The sequence below is a fragment of the Onychostoma macrolepis genome, chromosome 11 (genome assembly GCF_012432095.1).
Source record: "Onychostoma macrolepis isolate SWU-2019 chromosome 11, ASM1243209v1, whole genome shotgun sequence".
NCBI lineage: Eukaryota > Metazoa > Chordata > Actinopteri > Cypriniformes > Cyprinidae > Onychostoma > Onychostoma macrolepis.
The window spans coordinates 20641420-20665482 of NC_081165.1; the positions used below are offsets into that span (position 1 = coordinate 20641420).

Genomic DNA, 24063 nt, shown 5'->3' on the forward strand with positions numbered 1-24063 from the left:
CAGTGACTTTTTTCCAAAAACACAATGGACCAACACCAGCAGATGACATTGCACCCCAAATCATCACAGACTGTGGAAACTTAACACTGGACTTCAAGCAACTTGGGCTATTAGCTTCTTCACCCTTCCTCCAGATGCTAGGACCTTGGTTTCCAATGAAATACAAAACTTACTCTCATCTGAAAAGAGGACTTTGGACCACTCGGCAACAGTCCAGTACTTCTCCTTAGCCCAGGTAAGACGCCTCTGACGTTGTCTGTGGTTCAGGAGTGGCTTAACATGAGGAATACGACAACTGTAGCCAAAAACGTCTGTGTGTAGTGGCTCTTGATGTCTTGACCCCAGCCTCAGTCCAATATTTGTGAAATTCACCCAAATTCTTGAATCGATTTTGCTTGACAATCCTCATAAGTCTGTGGTTCTCTCGGTTGGAGGTGCATCTTTTTCTTCCACACTTTTTCCTTCCACTCAACTTTCTGTTAACATGCTTGGATACAGCACTCTGAACAGCCAGCTTCTTTGGCAATGAATGTTTGTGACTTACCCTCCTTGTGAAGGGTGTCAATGATTGTCTTCTGGACAACTGTCAGATCAGTAGTCTTCCCCATGATTGTGTAGCCTAGTGAACCGAACTGAGAGACCATTTTGAAGGCTCAAGAAACCTTTGCAGGTGTTTTGAGTTGATTAGCTGATTGGCATGTCGCCATATTCTAATTTGTTGAGATAGTGAATTAGTGGGGTTTTGTTAAATGTGAGCCAAAATCATCACAATTAAAAGAACCAAAGTCTTAAACTACTTCAGTCTGTGTGTATTGAATTTATTTAATACACGAGTTTCACAATTTAAGTTGAATTACTGAAATAAATGAACTTTTCCACGACATTCTAATTTATTGAGATGCACCTGTATATATACACACACACAGACTTGCTCAAGCCATCAATCTTAACAGCCACAGATTCATGTGTGATCTAAATAAAGGGATGAGCTCAGAGAATCAGAGGCCAAGGCTGCTTCTATAATTTCCAAGCAAAGCAATTTTTGTGGGTTCAAAAACATTGGCTGCAGGTCAGCGCAACCTTGTTAAATGGCTATTGAGACACTTGAGAAATACTTTATCCTAAATTAGGCAAGATTTTCCCTGTGTCATAAAGTGCACAATAGAGTCCTGATTCATAACAAGAAAAAATTGGTGTGAATCTGGCAGTGCAGAATCTGTCTGACAGTCTGCAGTAGGGTTTAAGGCTATATTTATTTAATAATCTATTCTTTAACTCTTTTTATTTTCTGTATTCTCTCACCGGTTCACCTCTCATATTTTTATCTCAGCCTACCTCTCTCCAGTCGACACAATTCCCTTAACGTGCCTGGATAAGCAGGGGAGATGAGTTGACAGAGAGGGAACATCCAGCACAAATTCAATAAGAGTATCAGGGTTTAATTGAATTGAAAAAGCTGGCTTTGGCTGTGACTGAGTACAAAGGCATTTCGCTCATTAGTTTCACCTCATTAAATTACCACCCATACTGAGACCAATCTCCTTTTCGCCCCAAAACTCTAGCCTGTGTAGCAATTTATTTCAGATTCACCCCTTCTAGGTCATAAAAGATAATATATCCCCTAAAATACAATTACAATATGTGTCACTTTGAGACTACATATTAATCAGAGAGGAAAGTTTCACAAAATCCTTTGCAGGGACTTAATACCTTCAACATCTTGAGCTGAAGTCACTTCGAACATTCAACAGATTTACTGCAACTGTGTACTTATTTAATATATGCACCGACATGGATTACTCTGCTCATCAAATCAGCATAAAGCAAACAGCTTAACATTTCTAAACAATCCCTTTTAAACTGCATTATATTAATGGGAGAGATAAAGGATCTGTTTAGATGTCCTTAAAAGTAAAAAGGACTTTTATCTTCACAACATATAATGTAGCTTAATGATGCACCAAGTCATTTCTTCTGCTGTTTGTGTTTTGTTAACTCTCATTTAACTTGAAACATCCAACACACTGGCCTTGGGCTCTATAATGACACTTATTGGCATGCATCATCACAAAAAAAGCATTACTACTTGCTTAAAAAACCCTGTTTGCAGGCACATTTTTTGCAGGATTTACTTATTATGCTACCAAAAGTTAATAGAGGAGTTACCAAGTATCCATGGTATCAACATAGCAGACCACTCCTGTGTAGAATAAATTGCTTTTTTCAGGTCGCTGATATGACTTGAGTTTTCTCATGTGTGAGAGACTTTCATGAAAGTAATTATATTTCATGAAAGTAATTGTCACAATTCTCACTAGGAGCATGGGAACGAAGGAGCGAGGAGTTGAGGAGTAGTAACAATTCCAATAATCTTTTAATGAAATCCAAGCAGGTAACACAGGAAACATCGAGTGACGTAAGACATTCAATACCGGAAAGGAAACAAGGGGCAGAACACACTATAAATACTCAACCAAACGAGGGGATGACAAGACACACCTGGAATCAAATTAACACAATGAGTACAGGAACAGGAAAATAACCAAATATGGGCATATGAGGGAGGGAAACACAAGACACAAGTCTGACATTTACTCCCCCCTCCCGGAAGGCGCGTCCCGCGCCGTATGACATCCAACAGGGAGGGGGAGTGCGTGCACCTGTTCCAGGACCCATGGCGGAGCAGGGAGCTCGGGCGGCCAAGGTGAGTCAGGGGACTCGGGTGGCCATGGCAGATCAGGGGATTTGGGCGGCCATGGCGGGTCAGGGGACTCGGGAGGCCATGGCAGTACAGGTAGTCTCTGGAGCCATGGCGGATCATGATCTGCCTCAGAGGCTGAGGCCCCAGCCCCCGCCCTGGCTTCTACGGCTGGAACCTTACTACCTCCCCAAAAAAAAATCCTTGGGGGAACTTACGGGGCAGAACTCGGGGAATGGAGCTCTCTCTGGGCTTAACGGGGAATCAAGAACCCTCCCTGGGCTTAACGGGGAATCAGGAGCCCTCTGTGGGCTTAACGGGGGACCAGGAGCCCTCCCTGGGCTTAGCACGGGAGCAGGATGGTGCTATGGGGCTGGAGCCGACACAGGAGTGAACTCTGGGGCTGGAACCGACACTGGAGCGAGCTCTGGGGCTGGAGCCAACATTGAGGCGAGGATGAGAGCAAATAACAGTCTCTTCTTTCTCATCCTCCTCATTTGGCTGGGGGTGAATAGGACAGCTGGCAGGCTTGACGTTACGGCGGCCAGGGGGCTTGACGGGGGAACGGCCGGCGGGCTTGACTTCGGAGCGGCCAGTGAACTTGACTCAGGAGGGCCTGACCGGCTGGCTTGACTGGGTAACAGCCGGTGGGCTTGAGTCAGCGGCGGATGGCGGGCTTGACTGGGGAACGGCCAGAAGGCTTGAGTCAGCGGCGGATGGCAGGCTTGACTGGGGAACGGCTGACAGGCTGGACAGCGGGCTTGGGACAGGACACTCTCCAGACACCGGAGGATCCCTTCCCTCCAGCATAGTCCCTTGGTGTCTGGGAGGTCCACGGGGTGATGGTAGCATGAGAGTTGATGGTGGCGTCATCTAATGCCGTGGCGAGCCCGCAGAACTCCCAAGCATACTCGAGGAAGGGGAGATCCCTATGGGCTAGGGCAATGCGGCGGTTTCCATGCCGCGGGGAAAAACAAACAGAAAAACAAAAGACTTTTCAAAAATGGGAAAACAAACACGGGTAGAAGTGGCGCTGCTTACTTTCTGTTTTAGTCTGGTATTCTGTCACGATTCTCACTAGGAGCACGGGAACGAAGGAGCAAGGAGACGAGGAGTAGTAACAATTCCAATAATCTTTTAATGAAATCCAAGCAGGTAACACAGGAAACATTGAGTGACGTAAGATATTCAATACCGGACAGGAAACAAGGGGCAGAACACACTATAATTACTTAACCAAACGAGGGGATGACAAGACACACCTGGAATCAAATTAACACAAGGACATGAACAGGAAAATAACCAAATATGGGCATATGAGGGAGGGAAACACAAGACACAAGCCTGACAGTAATATTCACAAAAGTGTATTTCACAAAATTGCTGTTTTTTACTGTATTTTTTATAAAATAAATGCAGCCTTGGTGAGCATAAAAGACTTCTTTCAAAACAAAAAAATAACCTTACCAACCCCAAACTTTTGAGCAGAAGTGTACAGGGTTTGCATGCACAGGATTTGACATTATAAAGCTAACTGAGAAAACCAGTTGAAAGATGAGCTAGTTTGTAGGGCTGGGATGATAAATCGATGCAGAATCGATTCCTGGATTCCGAATGCATCGAGATTCCTCTGGAATCAATTCTGAGCTTAGTTTTGAACAACAGATGGCGCTGCATGCTTTAGAAACAGCCGTACTCTGCACAGTACCTTACACATACTCCAGTACCTTACACATACTTGAACCTAAAATAATCATTCATAAAATTCGAAAAGGTTGAAGCGAATCTCGTGTCATATTAAAAGCATTCTGAGCTGAGGTGAAATTACAGACTCAGCCGAACTCACAAGCGCTCTTCAGCATTCTTCTTCATGAGCATTTGAATGTGCAGATAAAAAATAGATTAGAGCGCCATCTGCTGTTAAAATCTAAGCTCAGAATCGATTCCACAGGAATCGCGATGCTTTCGGAAAATCTCAGAATCAGTCCAGGAATCGATTCTGAATCGATCCAGGAATCGATTCTGCATCGATTTATTGTTCCAGCCCTACTAGTTTGTAAGTCTAGACTTGTGTGCACTGAAGAATAGAAAGAGCCTAACCTCATAGTAACTTTGGACAGCGTTGATGAAGGCTTCATCGGCTACAATCTGAGTCTCTCCATTCAGAAAGGCCTGGAAACGATCTTTAACTGTCTGAAGGTGCTGCTTGCTGATCTGAGAAGAGATAACATCAGAAATACAGAATTTGAAATATAGTACTGTATTTATATTCCATGTGACATCAAAGAAAAAAACATCCAGATGTTAGCAGCATCTGTTCTAGCTTGGAACATTCACCGGAGGAAAAGATGGAAATGGCAATGTGGTCATTTGGTGACCAGGGGCTGGATTCACAAAAAAAGAAGAAATTTTCTTCTTAAGAAAGAAGAAATTTCTCAAAATTAAGAACTTCTTATTGCAATTCTTCAAAAATTAAGAAGTTTTTAAACATCTTCTTAAGAACAACCTTTTTTCTTACAAAGAAAATTCCTGGCTTTAGTGTTATCTGATCGTATGGCATTTCTAGCCAAATACTTGCTGATCAACATCTTACCTTACAAAATCTTACTCAATTCTTCTTACGTTATTATAAAGATAAAAACATTCTTATGAAGTGTTTTGGGAATACAAAATATTCTTAACTTTTTAAGCAAGATCATAAGAAGAAAATAGAAATTAAGAAAAATTTTATTCTTAAGATTCTTTCATGAATCCAACTCCAGAATGACTCAGCAATTGTTCCATTTGACTCTTTCAGTAGAAGTTGGAATATGTTTTCATTCTGGTTTGACTTAAGATCAGTTTAATGTTATAATTAGCATTTGATGAAGAGGTGATCGTGGCCCTCGAACCACAAAAAAAAAAAAAAAACATAATAGCAACAGACTTTTTCCCACTAAGTATTAGACCTCGTGCCAATTTCACAGAGCAAATCAGATCATATTTCAGCCAAGAGGCCACATAAAACCTCTAGACAACTGAGAATGAGAGACACTGCCCATTTCGAAACACTTCTCATCCATCTGGACAGAGACTCGATTTGGAAGAAATGTGAAACAAGTGTCTAGATTACAGTTATTGTCCACAGAGTACTACAGATGCTAATGAGTTTTTGTTCATTATATTGCTATGAAACAATGCTTTTTATGTTTGGAAGCTTGGCGTTTAACAGTTAAGCTTTGTATTATTTCTTTAATGTTTTCAGAGCTCTTTTCATGTTCTGCTTAGCAGGTATTCATGTTCCATTTGTGACACTAAGGTATTCTCCACTTTGCTCATGTTCACAACACACAAATTATTAAGAGGCTAAGAGGAGACCAAATCTCTTGTCTCATAACCGAGTCAGGGAATTGATAATTATAGAGCTTATCCCACATTCCACTCCTTTGTGTCTTTTCTCCTGCCATAAGAATTTAAAAGTAAAATAAACCATTCAGTATAAAATTTGGGCTTTACTGAGAGTTACAATTAAATACAGGCAAGGAATGAGATCGATTTGATGTTATTGTGCTATAGGAGGAAGTTCTGGCTTCTTGAATCCAACCTGTGGATGAAATAAATATAAATGATTCATAATAGAACAAAAATAACATATTGCCAATAGTCATACAGTAGGTGACTCATCGCTTAGTCCTTTTCAACAAAAAAGGTTAGTTACACAGTTATGTGTGAATACCATGTTACCTTGATATAAGTGGCACAAAACAAGAAGAAAAGATAGAAATGACAGCACAGTGATTGTAACATTGAAACATTCAAGAGAACTTGTAGTAATGAAAGGATATGTACTTCAGACCTTTGTTCTAAAGCATTATGGTTAATTTTATACAACTAATGCTGCTCAAATTCCATTTTACTTCTACCATAATACTGGATAAAGAAAAAAAAAGAAAAAAAGTGGTTAGAACTGAAAATGTTATACATTTTTTAATAAATGTACATCATCAAATAGTTCACTTTTTTCATATTGAAAAGATGCTATGCAACAGTTTTCTTACAGTTTCTTGGTTATTTTCTTGGTTTTTCTTGAATACAAACACGAGCACACTCTGAATTGTTAATCAGAAGATCAATGTAAACACGATTTCCTTTTAATTTCATCATTATTTTAACTCAATGAGATGCTGCATTTAGTTAATTTTCTTTTGTTTGTCACACCTGACCGGTAAACAACAGCAGGCCTTTGATATGTTAGTGCGCCCACCTCCAGGGTCTCAAACCATATGGTCTCTGTTTTCAGCATGGAGATCCGTGTGTGTGTGTGTGTGTGTGTGTGTGTGCGTGTTTATGTGAATGTTGGACATCCTTTTAAAATCCCAGGTGTTCCTTCTCATCGAATATGTTGCCATGGTCACCGAGTACACATAAACACACCCCTTACCCCATTATCCCCTCTCAGGTTATCCAACAGTATGACCTCATGACTATGAGAGGCAGCTGCATTTGCTCCATTACTCCCATGGTAACTGCTGGAGTGATTATTGCGAATAGGTTGATGTAGAGCAATTAAAGTGTATCCTCTACACTCATCGTAATGTTCTCTCTACATCACCATGACAATGCATGCCAGTAGGCTCCTACATTGCTAACCTCATTACTCATAGCATACTAACATATTAGCCTACTCCTGCATTTTGTCAAATAAGGGCAGAAATAAATTCAGCTGAAAGTACAGTATACTACAGTATATATACTAGTTGAGTGCAAATACATTAGCATACTACTGCTATTTGTGCCATGTATGACAGAAACAAGGGATAAATGTTCTAATTCAGCTAAAATATACCATGCATGCTAATATGTTACTCTTATTTGTGCTATATATGTATCAGAAATAATACAAGAAAATTCTAGCTTCTAATTCTATTACAAATTCAGCCAACGTACACTAGTAGTAAGCTAATACTTCTCCAGCTTTTTCTGCCATATATGGCAGAAATAAGAAAAAATGCTAGTGTGCTATTCCAAATTTAGTCAACATTTACTATTTATACAAGCAGTTCTCTATATACTAGCATATATACACTATATACTGTTGTTTCTGCTATATATACAACAGAAACAATAAGGGTGGTATACTATTTTGACATTTTCAAATCAGCCGAATTAAGCAAGTAAATAAAGATATAATTTTTGAAAATTGAAAATGAAAATTCTGTCATTAATTACTCACACTCATGTCATTCCAAACCCGTATGACCTTCCTTCATCTTCGGAACACAAATTAAGATTATTTGGATGAAATTCAAGAGCTTTCTGACCCTCCATAGACAGCAACACAACTACCACGTTCAAGGCCCAAAAAGGTAGTAAGGACATTGTTAAATAGTTCATGTGACATCAGTGGATCAACTGTAATGTTATGAAATTACAAGAACACTTTTTGTGCACAAAGAAAAAAAAACTTTATTAAACACTTTTTTCTTTTCCATGTCAGTCATCGATGTGTTTTTTGTTACGAAGATAAATAGAGGTCTTACATGTTTGGAACGACACGGTGACAGAATTTTCATTTTTGGGTGAACTATCCCTTTAAGTCCCTTCAAAGTCGCAAGTGAATTCACTCGACCACCATTTTTGGAAACACACTTAGGTAGCTATTTTCAGTCAAGTATAAGAAATAGCAAAATCTCAAAAACTACTTAACGGTATAAAGTCCTGGTTCTTATGCTAAATATCTGACATTGCTTAAGCTAAAATAATACAAAAAATATTTCATATTTCAGGCCGACCGAGCCAATGTGCATGTGCAGTGTAGAGAAAAGGCTTGAGTGCAGCCAATGTTAATGTATTTTAGTCCTCAATCTGCTGTACCTAAAATATACATAATACACAGCCGGTTGATTTAAAGTAGTTTGTTTTCAACTCCACAGCTGACATAGCTAACACAAGGTTTTAAAAATCATATCTGTGCTAAATATCAAAGGTGTGCAGTGTAATAAATAAACAGCCTGTCACCGACTCTCATCATGAATGGTCTTGGAATTAATGATTGAGCAGAATTTAATTGGAAGCCTTTAATGAATCATTCACCTCTTCTGCTCCTCCATCCCTCATTTATTCCCGCCAGTCCTTTCCTCTTCTTTAATTCTCTGGAAATGACTAATTTCCTCCCTGTAAAGATTAAACTCTCATGTTGTTAAACTTCAAGTTATGGCTATTTTACTGCTCTTGGCACACGCTGGTGCAGCTGGAGCGCCTAGTCTGCAATAAATACAGCTAATGACTCTCACGCTGTCCGTTCAGACACCAGTTTGTAAAGTATTATGTTCCAACACAGAAGCTGAATAAAGTACAGTAGTCCAGTTTTGTTACACAGTCTCTTTATGTGCTAACAGTAAAACTGCTACAGGCTACACACATACAACCTCAGATCCACCTCACACCTGCCAGTTGTTGGTTACTATAGCAACTGACAAAACGCAGGCCCTTGTCATTGAATCCATGGGTAGTAATTTACTAACATAGATACACACAGGCTAATTACAATACTAGATAATGATGGTAAATCCTGGTTTGTATCAATCTGTTAAAACCTTACATGCATGATCATAGTGTTTTCTTCCACCGGAGTGGGGGTGGGGACATATGGGGGGAAGGGAAGCTTATATGATTGAACAGACGACTAGAAAAGTCCATGTTGGGCTGTAAAAAAACCCCACTAAGCTAAAGCTAAGCCTACAATTGACTCCTGTTGACTTCATTAGAGCTGACCTAAGCCCTGTGCTCAAATCAGAGTGAGGTTTACACATCCTCATCTGTTTAGGAGAGTTTTTCAACATGGCCTATATAAATTGTTGATCTTTTTAGTGCATCCTCCCATTAAAGTGTCAGTCCTCGATGTGACCTTCCCATAGTGTGGATGCTAGAAGCGCGCAATTCCAGCAAGTGCTCTTCGACAGAGAGCTGTTTTTCACAGAGCAGAGTCTCTGCTTCCCTTCACGCTCAGTGGAGCGTCGCATTTGGTTTTGTTCGACAGGAGAGTCAACATCCCATGTCCGTGGCTTTTTTTTGCTCTGTTTACCAGTGAGAGAGACGAAGACAATAATGAGCTGGAGAGAGAGAGCTCGTGGGACAGAAGAAAAGCTTTCCAAATGTCACTCAGTCAGAATGCAAGAATGTATTGTTTGAGTCATAAGATTTACTGTACAATAAGGAACTTCAAAATGATGTAATTTCAAGCATGTATAGTTTCTAAGAACACATGATCTAAATATACTGCATAAAGATCAAGAAGCAAATGTGAAGCAGCTACTTCAAATGGTTTATTACTGTTAAGAGCAAACCACTTGTCGGTTTAAATACTGCAATTAACTTCAAGTGCATTCATAATTGTTAACAAATCAACAAATTTTTATTTCAAATGCTGTTTGTCATTGTTTAAAGTCAACAAGAAGTGGCACTCACAACCCATTTTACTTCCCTAATGTTACATGATAACAGAATGTTCATTGAGAAAAAAAAAATTCATGACCAGACAGTTGGTGGGGAGGGACTTAAGATGGCTTGATGACGCTCACACAAAATGAAAAGTTATTTCAAAGTTGAATGAAGTTATTACCTTTTGGAAGGTTACAAAGACTTCGCATAAAAAAAAAAAAAAACTACAATAAAATAAAGTGAATTTAGAGCAACTAAGGGGTGTTAGACATGATTCAGAGCAGAGTAAATTCACTGAAGGCTTTTTTATACCATGGTCTATCTGAATACTTGATTCTGATTGGCTGGCAGGTATGCATTAAAACAGTTTATACTACAGGGCCGTTGAATGCTTTAATCTGATTGGCTGACGAACGTTCTAAGGTGTGCAATTAATTTCAGGGAAACGCTCGGCGAACGTAGTTCCAGGCGGGTCTTGACCAAAATTGGCCAAATTATTTGAGTTATTTCAAAAGTCCTTACAGCAAAATAACCAAAACGCACAATGACACTGGCCAAACATTTATAGTAATCAAAAGGATAAAAACGACAGATCATGTCCATGTTTTTGCCACAAAATTACGTTTTATTATGTACGGAAAGCACATACTCTATCTCTCCCGCTCTCTCTCCCTCACAGACCGCACATACATAACAGTTACAGTTTGCACACACGTTAACATACGTGCTAATGCTGTTAGCACTACTCTGACGATTTTATCAGTAACATAGTTTAACAACTTAAAAACTACATGACTTCTCACAAGCGAGGTAATAACAGCAGCGCTGTTCGTGAATACTGTTAACAAAGTTTCACTATAACTAGAGACATTCCTGCCGAACAATATTGAGAGACATACAGACTCACAGAGGTAACGTTAATCTTTCTCTCTCTCTCTCTCTCTCTCTCTCTCTATCTCTGTCATAACTTAGTTATTAACTGTATTAACTGCATTAGTCTGTTATTAACGGCTCAAGCCTCCTTTACTAGGTTTAAAATGACGTTTTGGAATTAGCAACGGAGGCGTTGGATGAGATGCAGAAGAAATGATCCTACTCACAATAGCGATTTAAGTAGAAAAACTGGACGAATGCCTTGAAATATATCATCTGATCGACGTCTTGAGGTGTAGTACCGTAGTATAGGCAATGATTAACAGTGACTCCGCTTCGCGTCGTGGCCGCATCACCACCTCGGTGTGCATTATTTTTCTAATAATTCAACGGCCCGTCATCAATTATTCCTTACTTAATGCACAGGTAGTTCCAAGTCACTGTTAATCATTGCTCTATATTAATGCACTGCTTTCATTGACACAAACAAACAGACACATCACTCGCACACAGAGATCAGAGATTGTGCTGCGCGCACACAGAAACATCCAGGAGCACAAAAACTTGTTGTCAACTGCCCTGTGACTTTTATTAATAAAACAGCTTTGATACTGATTTGCTACACTATATTTCCTAAAAAATATTGCTGTTTTTGAAGTAACTATCTGCACTCTCTCTATCTAACTATCTCATCTCTGTGTCTGATTTGAAGCAGGCAGAATGCTAGCTCTAACGAACTGTAACAATATTTATATTTATACACAGAAACTGACTTTGGCGTGCATACGATGCGCACATGTTTGATGTGCATATAATACACTTTTTTTTGTGCATATGATAGATATGCACATTGTTGGCGTGCATATAATACGCATTTTGGTGTACATATAATATATGCACTTACCCCACACCCCTAAACCTTCCAATTGCGTATCATATGCACACCAAAGTCCATTTCTGCATATAAATAATTAGCTAAATATAAATCGTGCCATTGAAACACATATCCATGAGATCGGGTTAAAAAATAAGCTGTTTAAATGCTATTTGAGCAAAAGAAACAACATTTATGAGACATTTGTTGTCAGATTTCATTGGTGATTTTGAATATGAAATTTAACTGTAAGCTTGGCGAACAGTTCTGGAGAATTTGATGTTACCCCATTTAAAGAGATAGGAGCTGCACTTGCGTTTCACAGATGGCTGCCGAGTGAAATGATTTGCCTTAAAGGGACTTAGGCTGTAACTGATGTAAATACCTGTCATTTTTACCCTTCTGGTCAAATATTGCACTACAAACATCATTGTTGCCAAATGACCATGGTATAAGTGGGATAATGCATGGCTAACTGTAGATTAAACATTTTTAATGCATCCACATCATGCATAGCGAGCAGTGCATTATCCCTAACACAAAACAGCTAGCATGTACTTGGACCACCCACTAAGTCAAAATTCACTTAATTGATTTTTAATAAATTTCTTTGGCGTAGTAATACTAATAACAGAATGGTTGGCAAGAAACACACAGACAAGGTGGTGGAGTAATATTGATGTGATGAGGTCACAGGTGTATGTTTATAGAGTAATTTACAATGCCTTCGAACACAGCTCAACCAGTCATAATCAACCAAAATTATCTGTTTTATAAATTTAATTTAATTAATTCTTGGGAAAAAACATATACTGACAAATTGTGCATAATAAGACCAGGAACATATAATGAGAAAGTAAATCGTTGATTTTAACTGACATTGTGTGTAAAGTGAGCTGATATCAAGCGTAGCGTTAGTTCTGGAAGGTCACGTTAGTCAAGCTTACATCAGCTAACTCTCAGCTGATTCCCATCTACCTATAGGAATACAACACCTATCTAAGCATCCATATATAAGTTCCCTCAGTATTATCAGCAGTTTTACCCTCCTCCATCCCCAACTTCTCCTCTGTCAGTCAGGATTCAGCCTTCTGATTCTCCTTTGAATCAGATACATTTTTTTTCTTTTATTTCACAAAAAGGGACAATGTACATTAATCAACATTTATAAATGTAAATGTACCCAAATTAGCCCAAAGGCTAGTTTTCATTGGTAGTCCCTTTGCCAAATGTTATTAGGCCAATTCTAAAATTAATTCTAAAATGTGTACATAAAATTACTGAACTTTAACAATATCTGCAAGTCATTTATGTTGGTTCTGTTCTGTTTGCCCTGGGGAGGTTATTGCTGCTCTCCCTGCTCTCATCCATGCTAGATTGAGTTCTTGCCCAGAACAGAACCATACCGCCAATCCAAACTGTATGCTAATTGTCAATCATCTTTGACGATAGTGGTCCTGACAGTTTCCCCCTCAGAGAACAAAAAACAAAAGAAAGAAATATAGTCAAACTGTGAGATAAAGCCAGATTTCTGACGGATCATGTGACACTCAAGACTGGAGTAATGGCTACTGAAAATTCAGCTTAGTCATCAAAAGAATAAATTCCATTTTAAATATATTAAAATAGTAAACAGTTATTTTAAATTATAATAATGTCACAATATGATGGATTTTATATTTGTTTTGATTAAATAAATGCAGCCTTGGTGAGTTAAAAACATCTTTTTTTTTTATTTTACCAACGCTTTTTTCTACCTTCCTGTTGTTTTTACAACACAATGGCAGCAGCAGGCTTCCATACATCTCAGCTCAGGTACATTATGTCAAATCTAGAATACAAATAAATCTTAATTCATGCAGCTCATAATAATACTAATAGAATATTCTAGTCTTGTACTGGAACATTTGTGCATCATTTACTTATGCTCTGCACCCTTATAAGACTGCCTGTCATTGTTAGCGCATCCTTTTGACTTTTGTGTGTGTGTGTGTGTGTGTGTGTGTGTGTGTGTGTGTGTGTGTGTGTGTGTGTTATGTTCCCCAGGTGCCCACTGGGCTCATGTTGATTGCGTGGGAATGGAAGGCTGGAGTTTCTCTCTGAGAACAGATTCCCATTAGTGATCAGTGAGCCCAAGGTAGAGAGACACCGCTTTCATGTCCCTCGAGTCTCCGCCTGTCTGTCTTTCTCTCTCTCTCTCTCTGTCTTTCTTTTCATGTCTTCTGGATGTTATGTTCAGTTTATGAGCAATGCTATATGCGTTCCTACATTGATGGTTGACAGGAAAGCAAGCACTCCAGACTTAAAACTTTGACTGAGTGTTCAAAGGTAATTGTATAATATTGTATAGTCATTAATATACTGCACTCCCTTTGTGTAAAACAGACACTGAACTGTCATTTTGTTTCTTTGTTTATATGGAAGTATGTTTATGCTTTGAGTAAAAAATAAGGTAACTGCAAATTCACATTTCACATTTGCATCTTTATTTCTTATTGCAACTTTCTTTTTCACAATTACAACTTAATATCTTACAATTGCTGCTTCATATTTCACATTTGCATCTTTATTTCTCATATTGCAACTTCATGTCACATTAGCATCTTTATTTCTCGTAACTGCAACTTTATATCTCATAATTGTCACTTAATATTTTACAATTGCATCTTTAATTTTTGTAGTTGCAACTTTCCTACAACTGTGATTAAATGTCTTACTATTGCAACTTCATATGTTACATTTGCATATTTATTTCTTGTAACCACTACTTTATTTCTCTCAATTATGACTTAATATCTTACATAACTGTCTCTTACTTATTTTAAACTACATCACAATTAACACAAATGTATTTTGTACTCTGAGGCAAAAATAGGCTTTCACAATTTTATCAGTATTGTTCAAAATATATAAAAGTACTACTTTCAGACACCCTTATCTTGAACCCATCTGGAAAAGAAGTAGTTCTTAATCCAGTAGTACAATCACTGAAATTTTCATTCATACCTTTGAATGAACACATGCTGCTGTCCACCACATATATGTGTAAATGTATCTTCAAACCCTCTTAATTCCCACAGAAGCTCTTGTGCATATAGAGACAGTTACGTAACAGATCACAGAAGGCAAATGGATGTGTAATCCAAGATTACAAACAACCAACAAAGAGCACATGAAAGGGTCATCCTCCCACTGCCTTTACACTGCTTTATTCAAGCACATGCTCACAAACACCAGTTCGTACAAATAAACACACTCACCATGGATACACGTACATCTGTGTGTGGTTTGCTCATTATTACTAATGTAAGATGTTTGCTAAATCCACACAGGGAAGTGTGCACGAATGTTTCTGTTTCCACTCAGGTTTTTGTTTCAAAAACCTAAGAAAAAAAATACAAACATAAAAAGCAAATGCAAAAAAAATGAAAAGTTGTGACCTAGTGATTAATGCATGTATGTGTTTGAATGATAAAATAGTAAAAAATAAAAACAAAATCAATTAAAAATGCAATAAAATGAAAACTAAACAAAACTAACTTGCACATAAAAAAAACATAATAATAATAATAATACAATAATTACTAAATAATAATAAAAACAAATGTATTAAAAAGCAAACCATTTTCAAATGTAAAATATATATATATATATATATATATACTGTATACTGTGTTATATTTGCTCTATTATGAGTAAATGTGGACTTTTCCATTAGCAATTCTATTTCCTAGATATTATTTCACAAGATAACCGTTACAGAAGACAATTTGCACAACCTGAATTAACAAAAGTATGAATGGCATTTTTCTTTTACACCAACAACCACATACTTAAAAACATCTATTCATATCTAAAGAGTTTCAATAATATCTTTTCAATATGAGCTAGTTCCAGAATACTTTTCAATAACATCAATAGTTAATGTGCCTCTCCTACTCGCAGTTGACCCAAGATCAGCCAGTGCTTGATTATGAATCCATCATGGTTATCACAATAGCAATCCTCCCCCCTGCCTGCACGTCAAGATCTTCAGCCCAATGAATGCCTGCTGACCTCAGATCAGGCCTATTCAGCTAGTAGGGCTCTTAAGACCATTTTGGTGCATCCGTCTACATTACACATTAGCTGTGAGAGGAACTTCAGCAGACCGTTCACAGACAGAGAGCTCTTATCTGGGTTATGGTTTGTCTCTAACACAATGGCCTTTCAGATTCTTGCCCTCCCAAGCACAAGATGGGAGCTGAACATTGCCTCTTTGCTCAGCGAAGGAGTGGAAAAGAAAATGGATTTGTGGAGAGATATATCAATACACTGGCTCGAATAATCTTCTCTAACAGAGAAATAACTAAATCCTGTAAAATAGGTATTTGTTATAACAATACGAGACTCAGAAAGTGGAAATGATACTGTCATTTTTTTTAAAAACAAGGGTTGTAATTAACTCCACATCTACTGCATCTTAAGAATAGGCCCTGTAATTTAAATTGAGCAAATAATTGTATCTGAACATCTTGACGAGACAGGCACAACAGATTAGAGGAGTTTCATCATATCACCTCTGAAAATGCTGCTGTGTGGTATCATAGTGCTATTATTCTCTCTGTAAAGTAGATTGTGGTAAATGATGTCATACAATAACTCAATCAGCACTCTTGTAAGGGCATCAAATTACACAGCTAGCAGCTTATGTCTTGAAGGATCGTCTGAGGACACCTTGCACTCCATGATTACAATTTAGATTATTCTCATTTCTTGTCCAATCTTAAAATATGCTTCTATGAAAAATGATGAGATCATGCTACATAATACTAAAATCCCTTTAAGGCAATTAATTTGATTCGCCGTCCATCTTGGTAACAACCTCAAGCAGCTATTTTTCAGTCACTCACATATACAGTGATGGCCAAAAATATCGCCATCCTTGGTAAATATGATCAAAGAAGGAAAATTAATCTGCATTGTTAATCCTTTTGATCTTTTATTTTAAAAATGCACTAAAATCTAACCTTTCATTGGATAATAAGAATTTAAAATGGGGGGAAATATCATTATGAAATAAATGTTTTTCTCTAATACACATTGGCCACAATTAACGGCACCCTTTTATTCAATACTTTTTGAAACCTCCATTTGCCAGTTTAACAGCTCTAAATGTTCTCCTGTAATGCCTGATGAGGTTAGATAACACCTGACGAGATCAGAGACCATTCCTTCATCCAGAATCACTCCAGACCCTTTAGATTCCCAGCTCCATGTTGGTGCTTCTTCTCTTCAGTTCACCTCAATCATTTACTATAGGGTTCAGGTCAGAGGACTGGAATGGCCAGCAGAAGCTTGGTTTTGTGCTCAGTGACCCATTTTTGTGTTGTTTTTGAGGTTTGTGTTTGGATTATTGTACGGTTGGAAGATCCAAACATGGCCCATTATTAGATTTCTTACAGAGTCAGTCACTTATTGATTTTTTATCTGTTGGTATGTGATAGAATCCATGATGCCATGTGTCTAAACAAGATGTCCAAGACCTCCAAATATAGGCCCACAACATCAAAAATACAGCAGTATATTTCATTGTACACATGGGGTACTTTTTATCCATGTGTGCAGCAAACCCATCTTGAGTGTTTGCTGCTAAAAAGCTAATTTTTTAGTTTCATCTGACCATAGAAGAGAGTCCCATTTGAAGTTCCAGTCGTGTCTGATAACTGAATATGCTGGAGTTTGTTTTTGGATGAGCGAGGAGAATTTTTCTTGAAACCCTCCCAAACAACATGTGGTAATGTAGGTGTAGTTTGACAATTTTTTTTAAGGTTTTCTGACCCCGAGACTCAACTATTTTCTGCAATTCTCCAGCTGTGATCCTTGGAGAGTCTTTAGCCACTCAAACTCTCCTTCTCACCGTGCATTAGGACGATATAGAGACACGTCCTCTTCCAGGCAGTTTCGTAACATTTTATGTTGATTGGAACTTCTTAATTATTGCCCTGATGGTGGAAATGAGAATTTTCACTTCTCTAGCTCTTTTCTTAAAGCCATTTCACTAATTTGTGAAACTCAATTATCTTTTGCTGCACATCAGAAATATATTCTTTGGTTTTTCTCATTGTGATGGATGATTAAGGGAATTTGGGCTTTGTTTTCCCTCCTATTTATATTTCTGTGAAACAGGAAGCAATGGCTGGATAATTTCATGTTCATAAGTGCTCAAAATTGTGAATATGAATGGGAATATACTTCAGAGATATTTTACTCATAAGAATTTCTAGGGGTGCCAATAATTGTGTCCAACGTGTATTTTTAGAAAAACATTTATTTCATTATGATATTTCATCCATTTTAAATTCTTATTATCCAATGAAAGGTTAGATTTTTGTGAATTTTTTTAATAAAAGATCAAAAGGATTAAAAATGCATATTAATTTTCACAGCCTTCTTTGATAATTTTTTTTGCCAAGGGTGCTGATATTTTTGGCCATGACTGTAGCTCCTGTACCTGAATGTGGAAAGGCTGAAATCTTAAGTCAGGAATAAAATGCGACAACAATAATAGTATAAAATGTGCTTTTGAAGCTCAAATCATGCAAAAAAAAAAATCATGCTGGTCCTTTAACTGTAATGCAGGACTTCCAGTCCCACCGTTTCCATATGAAGTGAAACAATCGGGTTCCAGAAATATAAAATCCTATACATTTTCTTCATAGTGTAACTGATTTTTAACGATAACTAATAAACCATTAAAGACAGACCTACTGTGAGCTACAATGTTGTTAATCGATGGTATTTGCTTTTGTTTAAGCCATCAGATCATGTTATTTAAATAATAGCAGAATTCCTGGTGAAAACTACGTTACCCATGATTCTGCAAATAAATTTCTTTTTTAAAGTCCTGATGAGTGAATGAGAAAATTGCTTTCAAAACCAAGGCTGCTGAAAAAGAATGGTAGGACTGTTTCACTCTATCAAGAATTGTGATGCCACTATCAAAAAGCTGATTGACTCTTTCAACTGTAAGGCAGAGTGGTCTTTAGAAATACTAAGGTAATCTACCACAGCTAAACACAGATACCACCAAAGATGTTGTTGGACATCATATCCGGCACTGAGGTTAATGGAGTTCAAACCCTCTCCATATTGTGCCAGCTCTTGTAGTTGTGCTCTGCCCTAATTAACGTCTCTACTGGTGACTTTTTTGTTGTTTTATTTTATGCAAAAGTCATTAGCGGCATAACTGACTGGGTTTTAGATGTGCTCAGTGTAACTACCTTCCCTAAACAGTCTTTCTGTTGTGCCTGCTTGTTTGTCTCTAAACGTGTGCTGGTCTGTCTGTTATTGTGTGAGAGAGTGAGAACAAGAAAGAAAGGAAGAGAGAGAAGACATTGTAGGAAATACTGTTAATAGCCTTCTTAATTAAGCTCTCCATCCAGTGTGTGGGTGGGTGCGTGCTGGGGACAGTGAGCGGCAGCAGTGTAAGACATCTGACATGGTCCTACTGATCATTAAGTATGTGACAGCGTGCACCTTGTCATCATGACTAATAAACTGACTAAACAACAATTTCTGAAGCAGACAGCAACAAGCACCATGAAGAGTTTCCATATTTAGTTGGCGGCATGAACAGGTCCTGCATTAATAAAAAAAAAAAAGCAGAGCTGTTTATAATCTTAAGACGGGTGAATTAGCATGTCACTGCATCGTAATTAGAGCAAAGACGGGGGAGGGGAGGTAAACAAACACTAATGTTAATTTGATATTTCCACATAACTTAATAACAACAACAATAACAACAACAACAATTATACACAGTATTATACAGCAAAGCTTGCAAAAATGAGTGGATTTATAAAAATTTAAGGACATTTACCGCTAATGAAAACCAAGCAGCTTTCTTCTGTTCAGTGCAGCAAATTTGCGAAACATGCATAAGCGTGAATTGCTATTGCAATGAATGCATTTCGGAGTGAAAATCAAAATGTGCTGATCAACAGTAAACAATATGACCACACGTTAGATGAATATCAGTTGAAGAAATATAATGGGTTTCTCAGTTTGACCATGGCAGATATCTGACTAATGACTAGTGTAGACTATTATCTCTGTACGCTGAGTTGTACTGAATTTCCATCTATTCTCAAAGGAAAACCATCACAACATGTATGGTATGACTGACCAGTGCATCTTTTATAGAGAAAACCAAATCTGAGATGATTAAAGGGGACATCGGAGGCCCATTATCCACAAGTTGGTATGATTCTTAAGGGTCTGCACGAAATGTCTGCAACATACTTTGGTTAAAATTCCTCAATGGTCTTGTAAAACAACACTTTTTTACCTTTTCAAAAACAGATCTGTTCACAGTGATCTGTTTCGGTGCATGCTTCTTTAAATGATAATGAACTACTGCTCACCCCTCCCCTCACTTACGTTATTTTGTATATTCGGTGGCACGTTACCATCAAAACCAAAACTAATCCACTGCGTCCTCAGTGGCTCTGATGTCAGGAGAAAATGAAGACCCTTACGTTCACTTTTACATCTGGCTACAAAACTAAAAATGACAACTGGCTGAGTGCAGAAATACGCTAATACGGGACAGTCTGTCAGCGGTCGTGGGCGGGGCCTGAGCAGTATGATGTCATACAGCTCAGAAAATCAAAAAGGCTTGATAATTGAGATCGTTTAGGAGTGAATGGATTTTTATCATCTTAGGGTGGTTGTGTCCACAAACTGCTAATACACATAAGAAAACACCATGTAAAACTGAAATTTGTATCCGATGTCCCCTTTAATGAAATACATTAATTCTTCCAATAAGAATTTTCTCGGCTATGAATGTTTCTGTACAACTATAACGACAAAGAATATACAGTGTAACAAAAACACAATTGTACATCTAAGGAAACCTGCTGGTTCCTGATGTTTTGTCTCACATGAGTCTTATCTATGAGGACACAACAACGGCTGGAGAATAACTTCCCACAGAGACTATTTTTATTGTCCCAAGGCACTGGCACCGAAGACAATAGCAGCAAGAAAACAAGCCCCTGGGGACACAACCAAATAAGACAGACAGACTTGTTTTTGACCTTAGATTGTATGAAATGAAACTCACAGTGAGTCTTAAAATGGGGCGGAGCTGAAATTCAAACGCTACGTAATGTACTGGCTCTCAAATATCCACTTCACAGTGATAAACTCTCCAAGATGAAGCTACTATATACAATAAACATTTTTGAATAAGGCACTCATCATGATATGATGAAAACACATAAATTATTCAAGATCCTGACATAAAAGACAACTTCATTCTGTTAGAGCTCTGCCTTTGAATCTAAGCCAGGAGAAAATGTCTCTAACACCAAGTCTCGATCTCTCAAACATTGTGCTAATGTGGCACGGCTGCCTCTTTGTTAGTTTTCGGGATTAAAGTGCTTTGGAGCTTTTTGAAACTTGGATTTGATAAGTAAAACATCTTAAATCAACTAATCTTAGACAGAAGCTTGTTTTGAATACAACTCCACACTGCAATGGAGAGATAATGACAACTAGTAAAAACACATTTCATCATTCCTGAATAACAATCAAGCGCTTTTTCCTCATAGGATCTGAGGGAATGCCTAGTGGTATTGCTATTTTCACAAGGGATACATACACCCTTGTTGATAGAAAGCTCTGGATAAACTATGTTTTCTACCATATTATATTCTTTGATGGGACCACCGACATGCTTGTGACATTCATTATGTTCACAAAGCCAACTTGTCAGCACCATTGCCCTGAACTCCCAAAAACCTCTGGATTTATGCATCTTTATGATAGACAGAAAACACACAAAACAAGCATTCAAAGTAACATAAAGTAATTATCTTGCATGTTTTGGACTGTTTTTTTAAAGCACACTAGTAAACAACTCTGCGCAAGTGTGAGACTCTCACAGTAAAAGATTATATGGGTGGTAATTTATTTTGGCCACATTAACACACCACCTAAATGTCCCGCTACCATTCCATCTAAACCAGTCCCACCTCAAATACAAGTCTTCTTTAACATAAAATAATCTATATTTTAAGCCACCACTTTTTTAGTCTTCAACATGCTGCAATCTCAGTCAACAGAAGAACAGGATATTGATTGGAAACGTCTGACAATATACAGTATTGGAAAAGGTTTCAACAGTGAAAATATGGCAGTGCACTGGCTCCTTGTTTATGCGGGACATTTTCAGAGCATTTTGTAAACATTTCTTTCAGGTGGTCTGCTTGATTTTACTCAGAGAGTTACACATACACAGTATTATTATTTTGATATCCTGCTGAAGGCATTTGAGATGCTGTGGGGCGGAGGTGAAAGGTCTCGGTTTCTGAGTAAAAATATTGAAAAGGGCATCTCTGCAAGTGCTCAGATCAGTACACACTGTAAACAAAACTGTATGTTATATAACACTTTGCCACAGAGGCACTACACCTTAAGGTACAACTTTCTACCGTCTTTGCACCGTTATCTACCCTCATGCACATTAAGATTTAATTTTTGATATTTTTGGTAAAGTACCAGAAAGGATGTGGGAGGGCTACTAACCATGAGATAACGTTTATATCTTTTACATTGTATTTTTTTGAGAAACAACTCTGAAATGAAACATTAAAGCATAATTTCGAGTTGTAATGCATTGGACAATAAATCAATTAATTTGATGCATTTTTATGTTGATTCAGCTTAGCGCTGAATCAGTCATCATCTACTATATGCTACATTTGTGTTTTTGCACAGTCAGAAGAGTGCTCCTCACCAACTCTTCATTTCAACAGCAATCTGTTGCATGTGACTTTGCCCGCTTACCTTTTGCTGTCGTCTCGCCATGTCGGTCGGCTGCTTCGCATTAAACGGATAGGCAATACAGCGCATCACAAAGACGTAAAGCTGAAGCCTCCTCTTTCTCTCTTCTTCCTCCCTTTGCATCTTTTCCAAATCGTCCTTTTCCTTCTCGATCGCCACTGAGGGGCTCGGGCTCGTTGGGCGGGCATTGGTATTTCGGCTTGGCTGCAACCCACCAGAGCTTTCGCTGGTCCTGCTTGGAGACACCCGAGGACCACCAGCCTTGGGCGCCGCCACCACTTTGGGCTCTTCTTCCACAACCTCATCCGCCTCCTCCTCGCTGGATGATGGGTCCAACATTTTAACGTAAGTTCTTGCTTCTCTAAAATCAAAAGAGAGAAATCAAGTGGCGTCTTTTTTAGTAACAAAACATCCGTAACTCGCTTCAGAGGACGAAAAAGTACGGAAGACGCTTATTTTTCCATAGTCTACAATCCAAACGCTGCATCAAAAGTGTCACTTACCCTCAGCACGAGTGATGAAAAAGCTGCTCCAACAGCCAGTAGTCTTCCACCGAATTAAATTGTTGCTGCTTACGTGTTTTCTTCGTTTAACTCTCCGTTTACCATAACGGATTTAATGGAAGATAACACGGGGAGGGTCGTAAGAACAATTCGCGCTGCTGTTTTCTGCTTTCCTCCGGCGGTTTTTCAATTTAGTAGGCTACAGTAACCGAACGGTACTGACAATCTACTGACAATGAGAGCAGCAAGCGCGGAGAGCTGACCGTGGTTCTGAACTGAAGCTGGAGGGGGAGGGGGTCATTGACGTGGTTTCCGCGACAGCCACTATATCGCTGTTTCTCTTCGCGCACGATATTCGCCACGTTTAATCGACCGTTAACAACTACAGCACTTCCTGAAACATTAGACAGTCAATTTCGTCTTTTTTCATAGTATAGAACTTTAGGGATTTATCCATGACTGCCTTTTTACTGATTTTACTTTGGTTAATCCAGCTGCGTTGTTGTGCTTTTCATATTGGATTCCAAACCAGTTGTTAAATTATTCCATATTTGGCATCATTGGTAATGAAAATATCTGACACTAAAACTGGTTTGTCACACATGGGCCAGATACACTAAGCCACATCTCACACTAAAATCGGCTTGATGTGTGTGGGCCAGATCTGGCAGAACTGAGCCATATATGTGGCACTGTTGGCCCAGATGAGGCCCGGAAATGTATGCTATCTAGGTAAGGAGTAACATTGTAAAAAAACAAAAAAACAACATAGGACATGATAACAGGAAACAAAGTGGGAGAGAAAGCTGCCAACAAGGCTATCGGCACTATTTCCATCCATTTAAATTGAAATTGAAATTAAT

At 38.3% G+C, this 24063-nt stretch overlaps 1 protein-coding gene across 18 annotated transcripts in view; it reads right to left on the reverse strand.

Annotated features, from left to right (window-relative positions):
* The window catches only part of cadpsa (Ca2+-dependent activator protein for secretion a), a 110666-nt gene extending 87211 nt beyond the window's left edge, over positions 1-23455 (reverse strand). For all 18 annotated transcript variants that reach the window (XM_058791923.1, XM_058791922.1, XM_058791924.1 and 15 more), the window contains exons 1-3: positions 23201-23455; positions 22701-23058; positions 4799-4912 (exon numbers count right to left, since the gene is read on the reverse strand). In XM_058791923.1, coding sequence (XP_058647906.1) covers positions 4799-4912; positions 22701-23036 — 450 coding nt within the window. In that variant the 5' untranslated portion in view covers positions 23037-23058; positions 23201-23455. The remainder of the gene's footprint in view (positions 1-4798; positions 4913-22700; positions 23059-23200) is intronic.
* Between the last annotated feature and the right edge of the window lie 608 nt (positions 23456-24063).